The following is an 11,931-nucleotide window of genomic DNA, read 5'->3' as shown; positions in this document are numbered from 1 at the left end:
TTGAGACAGAGGCGAGGGTGCGTGTGCGCTACCTCGTGCCGTGATTTCTCCCGCTGACTCCCCAGCGGGGGTAGCCCTGCCCCGGGGGGACCTCCGCACCCTCCGCGCTGGGAGAGAGCACCCCCGCGTCCCTGGCCGTGGAGGGGCCACGCCGATAGTCCGCTTTCCTTTTCCGCTTCCAGTGAGAAATCCTTCTGCTCTCTCCCCTGCGTTTCTGCCTCGGTTCTAGCAATTTTATGAGGAAATGAGGAAGAGTTTCTTCTTGTGGTTCACCAGTCGGTTTAGCACAGCATAGATTTCATCCCCGTGCAGAATATACTGTTCCATATCTTTTTCAATCCATTTGTACATCACTCCTTTCACATGTACATGTCTGATAGCATCAGATATATGCTTGTAAAGATTTTAAGCAGCAATTTTAAGTGCTGCCCTGGCTAACAGAACTACTCTCCTCATCCGACCCTCAGTGGTAATTACCAGCCTGGCTGTTTCCAGCCAGCACTAGGTTGTCTGACTCTTCCTCTGCAAAGTCTCTTTTGATTATCAGTCCGTCCTCTTAGTTTTGAGCAAAGTAATGTCGCCTGTTTCCGCCTTTCATAGAAATAGATATATGGGTTGGACCAGCGATAATTTTGGATTTAGTACCGAAACTAGGTAGTCTACTCTGGTTTTAGAAAGGGCACAGAATAGCCAGTCTGGAGGAAGTTTCTGCCTGACTTGATAGATTGGTATATTCCTCAGAAAGCCTGAACGCTGTCACCTGTGAAATGTTCATGTTATTCCAACATATGGCAAATAGTTTTACTGTATCTTATAAATACATTTTAAATTCTGCCATGCTCTTGTCTGCAGTTGGACTTTTGTGGGAGTTAGAGGGCTCAGCTGCCAGCTGTGGGGTTGCAGATGTATGTCTTTTAATTAATTTCTTACTTCTCAGTATAATTGACTCATCCCTGGTCTTTCATTACCAAGGCCCACTGAAGTCAGCAGGCTTTGAGGCAGATCCCATGTAGGCAATGAGAAGATAAGGGGGAAAATGTGAGGAACCCTTTCAGCATTGGTTAGAGCTACATATCAAATTGCTCTCTGTTACCTCAACTATATGTGGAAACCTAACTAGCAATGAAGTCTAGACAGTAATCAACTACAATAAATTTTTCCTTGGCTGAAAGTAATGGCAAGTTTGGCTGATGAGACAGAGATTTTTCTGCCAGTTAATGGAGGGGGAAAAAAAATGTTTGTGTATCAGAAAAGAAGCCGAGCACAGTTTGCGACACTATTTCTAGACAGGTGCTGCAGTTTTTTAATAACAATGTGCCATCTGTGTTTTTCTTATGTCTTTCACAATAGCAGTGGACGTATCCCTCAGAAGAGGTAAGGTTTTTTGCCTTTTTTAAGTTACCGAGAAAAACACAGGTTATGCCTAAAGGTGTATTTTTAAATACTGCTTTTGCAGCACAGCCGGTTTTAATTTCTGTGTAAAATGCTAGCAGACTGTGTGATTCTGACTACTTAATTGTTCAAACGTTCCAGTAGGAAAGGTGTTTAAATTCCCACTCTTGGAGTGGCCATGCAGGAACATATAAGAATAAAGAGAAAGATAGCATATAGCCCATGGAAGGGTTTATAATGACCTGTCCTCAAATCCCATTTGTTCTGGGTACATTACAAATGTTGCTAAATGATTTTCCTTTGTAAAAACATAGAGGTTAGCAGATTGTGTCTGCCCTATGTTTGAAAAGAGGTATTTACTAAGTACAAGAAAACTGTTTCCACGGTCTAAATATTTGGACTCTTCTGCTGAGAAACATACCAGTGCATAATTTTAGATTATGTATCTTTTCACTTTGATCTTTACTTTCCTTGTAATCAAAATAAGTCATGCTGCTTCATGCATTAGAAAGTCCTTGGTTTATGTCAGTCTGAAAACAGACATTGCTTACTTCCTGAGCAGTCAGAAACATTACAGTGCAGAGCAATGCTGACAGTTGGACTGTGTGAGGACATCTTGATACACAGTAGTATATACTCCAGGAAAGTTTTACATATACCTCAGAAGATAAATTATTGTTCTTCCTGCTTGTGTAAGGGGATCTCTAATTTTATCCATTTAAATTCTTTAATAATGATAATTAAGAAGAGTCTTCTTGAACTCTTGTAAAGGAACGCTATTTTTAAAAGGTTGCACGTGTCAGCTTGCTTTCTGGCACAACATTGCTTCCTTGTAAGGAGTTCCCAGGGTCTTCAAATCACAGAAGATTCATGAGGGAGCTGAGAAGTGCAGGACATGAAAGAACAGTATTGTGCAGGTCAACCTAAACCGTTACAAGCGGTAAGAAAAGTTTGGAGGTGCCATTTGCCAGTTCAGTAATACAAGAGGCTTTTTACCTGTGATATGTTTTCCGTATGAACTAATGTACAGTGCAAAACTCAGCCAAATGGAAGTATTAGCATTCACTTTTGATACTAACAGGCATAGCTTCTGTAACAGGTTTCTTTCCTTTTCTGCAGGACAGACAGTTTGCCGGGGTGGCACACAGTACCCATGCTACAAAATAGTTTATTTTCATGATGCTTCACGCAGGATCAGCTATGAAGAAGCACACCTTGCCTGCAGAGCTGATGGTGGACATCTAGTCAGTATTGAAACAGAAGCAGAGCAAAGACTGATTGAAAAATTTATCAAGAGTCTCTTAGCTTCCGATGGAGATTTTTGGATAGGGCTTAGGAGGAAAAGGCAGGAGGTAGACAATAGTACAGAGTGTCAGAACCTCTACTCCTGGTCAGATGGCAGCTCATCCAAGTTCCGGTAGGTACCCGTGAGTGAGACTGGGAAGCAATCTGGTCAGGGACTGTCACCTGCCTTTACCAGTCAGAAAGGATTCTTTCAGAAGAATCGAGCAGTATTGTCCCAGCTGTCATCTGTGTTCCTTCTGCAGTCACTGAAGAGTGGTAGTATCTCCAGAAAGCAGTTCCAGATGTAGACAAAAAAGTGGGGTACACTGAGCTGTAATCCTCTTTGATTCTGCCCTCTGTCGTGCCCTGTAAGCTGTGTTCCCATCTGAGCTTCTGCAGTACCATGGAAAGTGACGTCAAGTCTCACTTGACATGTTTGTTGTATTTTCTTAGGAACTGGTATGTAGATGAGCCGTCCTGTGGGAGTGAAATCTGTGTTGTGATGTACCACCAGCCATCTGCCCCACCAGGTGTTGGAGGTCCTTACATGTTTCAGTGGAACGATGACAGATGCAACATGAGAAATAACTTCATTTGCAAATATTCTCTTGGTAATGAGTCATTCTGTGGCTTTAAAAACCAACCTGCTTCCAGTTCCCAAGTGGAGGTAATGAGGAGATTGCAGTAACAGATAGGGAAACCCTTTCTTAGCTTCACTAGAAAGATATGGTGGGAGACAGATATCTTTACATTTATGCAAGTCCTGGGGAAAACAATCTCAGTAACTAATATCTGTAGCTGCTTGCCTTGTGACTTATATGAATTCTCAGAGGATTTTTATAAAGTCTTTGAGATCTCAAATGGGGCCTAAGGGAGAGAGAACACTCAAGAAGAGTACTCATGTTATTAGACTATATTCGGTACACTTGGTCTCCCTACTCAAGCTTATGAAGAAATTGTGCATATCTTCTTTTCTTTTAGAGAAGCCAACGAATGCACCGATAGAGAATTCTCAAAGAGGTAAGTTACGGATATTTGTTTGGGGCTTTTTTTAATGATATGCTAACTTTTAGTAGAAATACTCCCCGTTACTTTCATAGAATCATAGAATCATAGAATGGTTTGGGTTGGAAGGGACCTTAAAGATCATCCAGTTCCAACCCCCCTGCCATCAGCAGGGACACCTTCCACTAGACCAGGTTGCTCAAAGCCTCATCCAACCTGGCCTTAAACACTTCCAGGGAGGGGGCATCCACAACTTCCTTGGGCAGCTTCCTTGTCAAGGGCACTCACAGACTGAGAACTTACTGAGCGGGAAGCTTCCCTTCAGTTTGCACTGTCCTCGTGCTATTCTACAATCCATTCTGCAGAAACACAGTCTTGCTGTTGTTGATGATCTGGGACCAACAGGTCATGCTGCAGAAATCTAAGCAAAGCAGTACTAGTACCCCTCACACATCTTTGCAGCTGGCAGTCTCTTCAATCTCCTCTCACCCTCACTTTTTATGATTCTTAAACTCTTCCGAATGACATCCACAGTATTAATTAAGCTGCTTCTTTCCAGATATTGCAACAGAGCCCTTGAACCCAGTATTCCCAGAAGAACGCCGTAAGAAGGATGCTAACTTAACAATGGTAGAGGCCAAAGGTACATTGTGCATTCAACAGCTGGCCTGTTCTCTCTCTAACTATGCCAGCCCACATTTCTCACTTGTGGCTGCAAACGGTCAACATTTCAGTTTGTAGTGTTTGACCCTAAATGTACTGAATTTAGACAACTGCATCTGAAAAAAAAAACAAACAACTTCCCTCAAATCTTGTCCAGTACAAACCTAAACTGATTGCTTTGGCTACCAAAATGTTCTAAATCTAAAGCTGTGCAAAGTATTTTGGGTCTGAAAAAGGTACTTTTAATTTATTGAATCACTTTTGAATGTCTAAATTGTTAATGGGGTTTTTTTGCAAGTCTCTTATTAACTATGAAAAACTTGCAATTTCTTCTTGCCGCACTGACTTGCCCCTTACACATTCACAGATCATAAAAGACATTTTACTCTCTGAAACCTTTTGGCTGGGGGTTTCTAAGCTTTTAAAAGATAGCGTATCTCATTAACTTGCACTACTGTTGTCTTCTTACAGTGAGACACTGAGGCTTGTTGGTTGCTCATCTTGAAGATTTGAGCTTATTTTACTTTAACCTGCTTAATTAGATGATTGGTCTCTGTTAGACTTGCTGCCTTTGAGGAGAAGGAAATACTGCTAGATTATGAACAAGACTAGAAGTCCACTGAGGTGTGATGATGCTGCCTTTTGCAACTGTTAGTTCTTCTATGAAGTTCTGTTCATGTCAAATGGAACTGGAAGTGCATAAAAGCTGGAATCTCATTTTTACCCCTAGAATCTGTTCAGAGTCTTGCCTACGTCCTTATTCCCAGCATTCCTATGCTGCTTCTCCTGGTGGTTGTTACAGCCATCTTCTGTTTTTGGCTTTTTGCAAAGAGGTAAGTGACACTTCTGTGTAACAAGTGAACCTGTGATGTCTTGGCAAACATTTTACAGCTAGCTTCAGCATCCTTTAAGATGCTCTAGAGAGGACTGCTTTTAGGCAGATAAATGTTTAAAAAGTGGCATGGATGCTCCAGGCTGAGTTACTTGTGAAGTAAAATTTTAAGTAAATTACATTATGCCAGTTTATTATGTTCACAGACATAAAGCAGTTAGGGAACGGTAGAAAACAAGATGATGATCTCGAAGCGCTAGCACTGAAGTTTCCTTATTAAAGAAAAGATTTGCATTGTCAGAAGATCCCTTTCAAAAGTGAAAAACATAGTAATAGAAATAAAAGGCTAAAAGTTTGGAGCAAATCACATTTACCAATTTCCTATCCTTGCTTCCCCTGTGTGCGCAGTACCTCTGGTGGGGATGCTGGCTGTGGTTTTGGGAGTGTCACTGTCAAGTTTTGCTGCCTCTGCATCTCAGCCAGCAGCAGAATACAAGGGATACCTCAGTAGGTCCTGCCATGGGACTACCCCAGGTGCGTGGCCCGCTGCAACACACCTGGAATGGCAAATAATAACAAATGTCACCCTGAGTCCAGGCTCTGAGTGTCAGCTCTCCTCAAGTCTCATTAAATTCCTGTAAGAGAGGTGTGGTATTGTTTTGCATTTGCCTTTGTAGAAAAGCATATTATAACTTGTCCTCTTTACTCCATCCCTAAGGAGACAGGAGCGAATAGATGCAAGCCCAAAGGAGGAAGATGCATGGCTGTCTAACCCCAGAAGGAACAGTCCAAATCTGGATATTTACAAAGTAATCAAGAAGCAATCAGAAGCAGATCTGGCTGGAACCAGGCCTGACACTAAGAATTCTTCCTTCCGTACACAGGCAGAGAAGGTGCTTGACAGCCTCTCCAGGGATGGTGATGATGTAGCAATGAATACATCAACGAGTGGCTTTGTGACATTGGCCAGTACTGAAAGTGGCTTTGTGGCCAATGATATCTATGAGCTGTGTGGAGATCGCGTGGGGAGGAGCAAGGAATCGTCCTGGGCAGAGAATGAGATTTATGGATATTAAGGAAATGGATAAAAAAAAGACTGGAACATGGATGATAAAGTGAGTATCAGTACAATTTTGATCTCATCACATGGACAAGTTTTCATCTTCCACGCATTAGACAGAGGACATTTCAGCATCTCCTATATAAACATGTAATTTCCTATGCCATGTACTACAGAGAGCATCTCTGTATATGTCTGCTGAGAAGAAACACAGAAAAGGGGACTCGGAAGCAGTGCTGACAACCTGGGATTGTGATTAACTTGATTTTTGCTAGGGCTTTCTGATACATATTTTGTTCATGAGACATGGTCAGATCAATGTTTGTCTCACAGTTATAAGGACTCGATGACCTTCGTAGGAACTTGGAGTTAACTCCTGTGGCAACGTCTCTGCACTATCACATTTGTCAGTGCAGCTAAATGTGAGTTCGGATAAAAATTGAGATTCATATTGACTTGAATATGCTCCAGGCAAAATCCCATGTGCTGCTGGATATGGGTTTGCTTTACCTGAATTCCACTGTAAAAGTTAGTTTGCAGGAAGCTGGAGGTACTTGCAATTGCCAAGGCTTTTGGAAAGGAATAAGAAGGGAATTCAGACTTAGATAAGTATATGATCTGGTTCTATAAAGGACTACTTTCTGTAAAATGTTTGATGTTGAGATGATACTGAGATCTGCCAGACTGAAAATATATTTAGAAATATAAGATTACCCCCACTGAACTGAACAGGCACAATCCATTCCTGTGCTCCTCGGCTGCTTCAGGCTATAGACAGACAACAAACACAGCATTGTTTTGCACTTTCTGCTTTTTAAAGGTGTTTGTCGTTACCTGAACACTTTGGTGCTAAATGGATATGTGGAGTCTGGAGCACAAGTTCTGCAGCAAGTTGTAGATTCTAAGGCAAAGTCAGTGGCTGTGAAGTACTGATAGCAGCAGTGTCCCCTCTGGATTCTTTTCAGTACAGAGCTAGTCTGAGTTTGTGTGAATTGAGTCCAGCTGTTAATACAGAAGTCAGGAATATGCTGAGAGGTTTGCATCCAGAGCTGTGCAGCTTCTTGCTAGGGACCTTTGCATGTTGGTAGCTGTGTACGTGTAGAAAGCACTGCAAAGTTAGGCTATTAAGACTTACCTGTCCTGTCTGATCTGATATCGCAGCTGTTTCACACATCGGTTTGTATATTCTCAAGGCAAATACATTCAGCTTTGAGTCAACCAGCACATTTTGCTTTGTCTGCACTTACTCTGTTTTCAATTATTCCAGCAATGGAGCTCCTCCTTAAAGCTGGAGTTTTATTTTACTGTATCCCATTGAACTGAGAAAGACATGGGAGTGCTGCATAGAGAACCAAGCACGTCGAACTTTGGGAAGCTGGACATCTGCACTGAAGAAAAGAAAGCATTTTGGACATTATCACATATCCGTGGGCATTTGGATTCAGCTCTGTACTCTGTCTCAGTCTGATCTTAACAACTGAGTGTCTCAGTCCCATGTGAAAAACAGAAATATTTTTTTTCTGAAAAACAGGGCTGCCTGACTTTGAGACTACAATAATGAAGCCTTGTAACTGACAAAAATGTAGTTTTATTGTCCAGCAGATCTGTGCAGCAATTTGGAGCATGTCTAGACTAAGTCATTATGCATAAAGGATTATTTGATTAAAGATATGGTTTGGTTAAGCAGTTACGGTACCTGGCCCTGTGTATAGCAAGTCATCTTTTTTACTTACTCTGTTGGATCACATTCGACCTTTTCACAAGCCAAGTAAAAATAGTAAACACCTGTTTATGTGTCTGTCTATATATTAAAAAAAAACCCCACAGCACCTCAAGTTTTGTCATTCTATATTGGTTGCAGTTATATCAACTTTTCCACAAAGCTTTTGTCCACAGATCTCTGTCAAGCACAGGACTTTCTTGCTTTGTTCAGTATACCTTGTGTACACTGTGAGGGACAGAAATGTGTTGTGGTAGTGAAGCACCAGTCTTCTGGATGAGTTTTGCCTGAAGGTATACAAGAAGTAATGCTGAGCTAAAAGAAAGATGCAGGCTGAGGCAATCTTGATACCATGAAATGCTTACTGAAGCCAGAACTCTTCAGAATACGTTGTTAAAATCAAAAAGAATTCTATCTGCTTTGTCTGGCTTTACACTAGGGATTTGCTAAACTCCAAGTTTTGGATCAATGTGGTTTTTGGGTTTGTTTTTTTCTTCTTTGATCTGAGAGCAGGTAATGGAGAGAATGAGCAAGCAAATAAAGCATGCCAAGCAGGAACACATTGCTCTTCAGGTGAGTATTTCTGGCTCCAGGAGAGCAACATTTTGTCGCCGAACAAGTCTGTCTATGAAGCATCTGAAATGAATTTGGCTCTTTACAAGATTCCCTAAAAGTTTGCTCTTCTCCACTGCATGGAACTAAATAAATAGGAACATGAAACAGGACCAATTTGTGTAAGCCATCAGGAAACAAAGGTGTGCCAAAGGCTTTGGCAGAAGGTGTTTTATGTGGGACTGGAAGAACAGAAATGAATGCACGATATGGCCATGAGTGCACTCTGCCAGTGTAAATATGCAGGAAAACGCTGCTGGATCTGTGTGCTCTTGCTGTCTGTCGTGAACATGGAAATAGTTCTGTCAGTTGCCACATCTGCTTCCTCACTTCCTGAATGTTATAGGTGAGGTTGATATTCACAATGGCTCTGTCCTGTATATCTGCAGTATCACACAGTGTCTGCCAATCTCACACTGTTTCTCCGACAGACAGTGGTGGAAGAAGAAGCCCTGAATGAAGTAATAATCCCTTTAAAAACAATCTTCTACCTATTTTGAAAATTACACCCAGTTAGCAACCATTTCTCCTGAAAAGCAAAATCCTGATACAGGGTTGCGTGCTTGCAATGTTTCTAGTGCAGTAATTAGTGTTCTTGTATCAAGCAATTGTGCATCTATCCACTTTTACTCTTATATCCTTGGTCTCTCCTCCCTCTCTTTTCCTCCCTCTCTTTTCCTCCCTCTCTTTTCTTCCCTCGCTTTTCCTCCCTCGCTTTTTCCTCCCTCGCTTTTTCCTCCCTCTCTTTCTTTTTCCTCCCAGCATCTTTTAGGCATTGAAAAACAGGAAATGAGAGGAAAAAGCTCAAGGAGGATGTTGGAGCTTAGATATGTAAACATGTAAAGCCATATTTTGGCAACTGTGTGCGTGCCCTGGTCTTTTGAGGTGCTGGCTTATTGAACTCGGGCAAAGTCAGCTGCATGCGCTCGGCATCTCTGGAAGTTATTAGAAAGCGAGGCAATTTTAGAATTTCTTTTCTTTGACATCGTTTAGTCCAGCATCACAGCTGGAGTATTATGGACCACAGGAGGGCATGCGTGCTCCACAGCTTGTGTCGTTCAGCCCCTTGTTGAAAACCGACTGGAAGAGCTCCTCTGTACCAGCGTTTGCGAGCAGCACTTCAATGACTTTCCTTGAAGCACAGCAAAAGCCATCAGTGACCGTTAAAGGCTGCTGTACAACTAATGATTTTGTGACTGCGGTAACTCTAGCAGCGTTCTTTCTTAAGAAATGTTTTTGTAACCTGAGATTTCAGGCCAAAAAAATGGTATTGTGGTGTGCAGCACAAAAAAAGTTTCTGCCAAAGTTTTCTATTGCGAACACAAAAATCTGACTTCACAATTGATTTTGCACCAGTCTGCTAAGATTTTACATGGCTGAAACTGGGCAGGAATCAAACATTTTATTGCTAAATATGTTTTTATAATAAAGTGATTGAGAATGAATATTAGGAAATACTTTGTACGATGTAGAAAAAGTTACTTTTAACACACCAAGCTTGCATCATGCTAGAATTATTATTTGGTCAGTGTTTCAGATTTCTGATAAAAATGAGGCGTCCTGTAGGGTGAAACAGGAGTGAAATTTCACAAGTAGCTGCTTAGGATGACACCATTTTCTATTCAAGTAGGATTATGGTAAGCTTGCTCATGCACCTACCAATCATTTAAAAGGGTGGATGTCTGACTAACTCAAGTCATCAGTTAGTCATTGCCAGAACTTCTTAAGGGGATAAATAGAACAGTAACAGCATGGTTATTATCCATAGCAGTCTAAGTCAGCAGCGTCATCTCAAAATGTCATTCCTTAGAGGAATCTCATGAACTGCAAGTGCACTAAAGGACAAACATTAACTTTTCACGGGGGTCTGCAGTTCCCTTTGCAGAACAGTCATTGCTGTTTGATACGTAACAAATTTAACCAACTTTCCACAAGTATGAGGCAGCTTCACGTTAAGATGCGTATACAAAGGGAAAGCGAGAGACAGAAGCTTGTTTCTTTCATTCTTCCACTGGCTTTTTGTGGCCACACTCTGTTCTGAGCCGTGTTTGCGTGCATTGCACTGTGTTCATAAAAAGTCTGTGATTGCTGCTGAACACGCAGCTGATTCAACAGGCACATGTGCTCTTGTACCATCAGCTTTTGGACATGCCTTGTTTAGTCAGTGGAACTAAGCAAAGCCTCCAGGGGTGATTCCTGGTATCCATATGTCAGAAGGTACCAGTCCTCCAGCGTGAGATGGGTCAGGGGCGAGGGAGCGATCGGAGAGGGACAGGCATGAACTGGGAGGGGAGAGGAGAGATTGCTGCAGATTTGAAATGAGCATGGCATTTTTAAAAGGAAAGCAAGCTAATGTGGAAGTGCAAACATAAAGCAGACTAGGTGAACTGGAAAGGAAATTTAGCATAAAAGCCCTTAATGTTTTCCACACTTACTTTGTCAAGTCTGCAGGGCCTGTAACCATTTTATGTCAAAGGACCTAACAAAGCTTCAGAATCTATCTTTCCAGATGCATAGGAAATTAATAGAATAGTTCACCTGGAAGGGACTTACAACAATCATCTGGTCCAACTGCCTGACCAATTCAGGGCTAAAAGTTAAAACATGTTATTAAGAGCATTGTCCAAACGCGCAGGGCATCACCTGCCTCTCTAGGAAGTCTGCTCCAGCGTTTGACCACATTGTCTATAAAGAAATCTCTTTTTAAAAAGAGATTAGACGTGGCCCTTAGTGCCATGATATAGTAATTGGAGTTGGATCAGGGGTTGGACTTGATGATCTTGGAGGTCTTTTCCAACCCAATCTATTCTATGATTCTATGAAATGCTTCCCCATGTCAAGTCTGAAGCTCTCGTGACGCAGCTTTGAACCATTCCCACACATCCTGTCCCTGGATCCCAGGGAGAAGAGCTCAGCACCTCCCTCTCCATGTCCCCTGCTCAGGAAGCTGCTGAGAGCAACGAGGTCGCCCCTCAGCCTCCTTTTCTCCAAACTACACAAATTCAAGTCCTCAGCCGCTCCTCACAGGGCATCTGTCCCCTTTGAGCCCTTTCCCCACCTCTATTGTCCTCCTCTGGATGCATTCAAAGACCTTCACATCCTTCTTAAATTGTGGGGCCCAGAACTGCACACGGTATTCAAGGTGAGTCTTGTGTAATGCTGATGGGGATTTTGGGAGGCTGACGTACTAGGAGAAGGCATCTTTCCGATCTGGAATGACTTGGCCCACTGGAAACGCTCTCCCTGCCAGGGAGAGGGTGTTTCCTTCTGTCAGGAAACTGCAGGGTACTCAGCAGAGCCTCTGATCCGGGTGCAGCAGCCCAAGCTCTTACTGCACCCTTGGGGCCATGGAGACCCTGGCAA

At 42.3% G+C, this 11,931-nt stretch overlaps 1 protein-coding gene across 1 annotated transcript; it reads left to right on the top strand.

Moving 5' to 3' along the window:
* Nucleotides 1-1,350: 1,350 nt before the first annotated feature.
* On the top strand, nucleotides 1,351-6,252 carry LAYN (layilin; the record flags this gene model as incomplete). Its single annotated transcript, XM_029087231.1, has 7 exons — nucleotides 1,351-1,374; nucleotides 2,512-2,809; nucleotides 3,130-3,287; nucleotides 3,658-3,696; nucleotides 4,241-4,324; nucleotides 5,075-5,177; nucleotides 5,895-6,252. Coding segments are annotated over 7 exons (1,064 nt in total), but the record flags the coding sequence as incomplete, so codon positions are not given.
* Between the last annotated feature and the right edge of the window lie 5,679 nt (nucleotides 6,253-11,931).

The sequence above is a fragment of the Antrostomus carolinensis genome, unplaced genomic scaffold (genome assembly GCF_000700745.2).
Source record: "Antrostomus carolinensis isolate BGI_N321 unplaced genomic scaffold, ASM70074v2 scaffold30451, whole genome shotgun sequence".
Lineage (NCBI taxonomy): Eukaryota > Metazoa > Chordata > Aves > Caprimulgiformes > Caprimulgidae > Antrostomus > Antrostomus carolinensis.
Note: the sequence above shows the minus strand (reverse complement) of the source record. Positions and strands in the feature narration are given on the sequence as shown.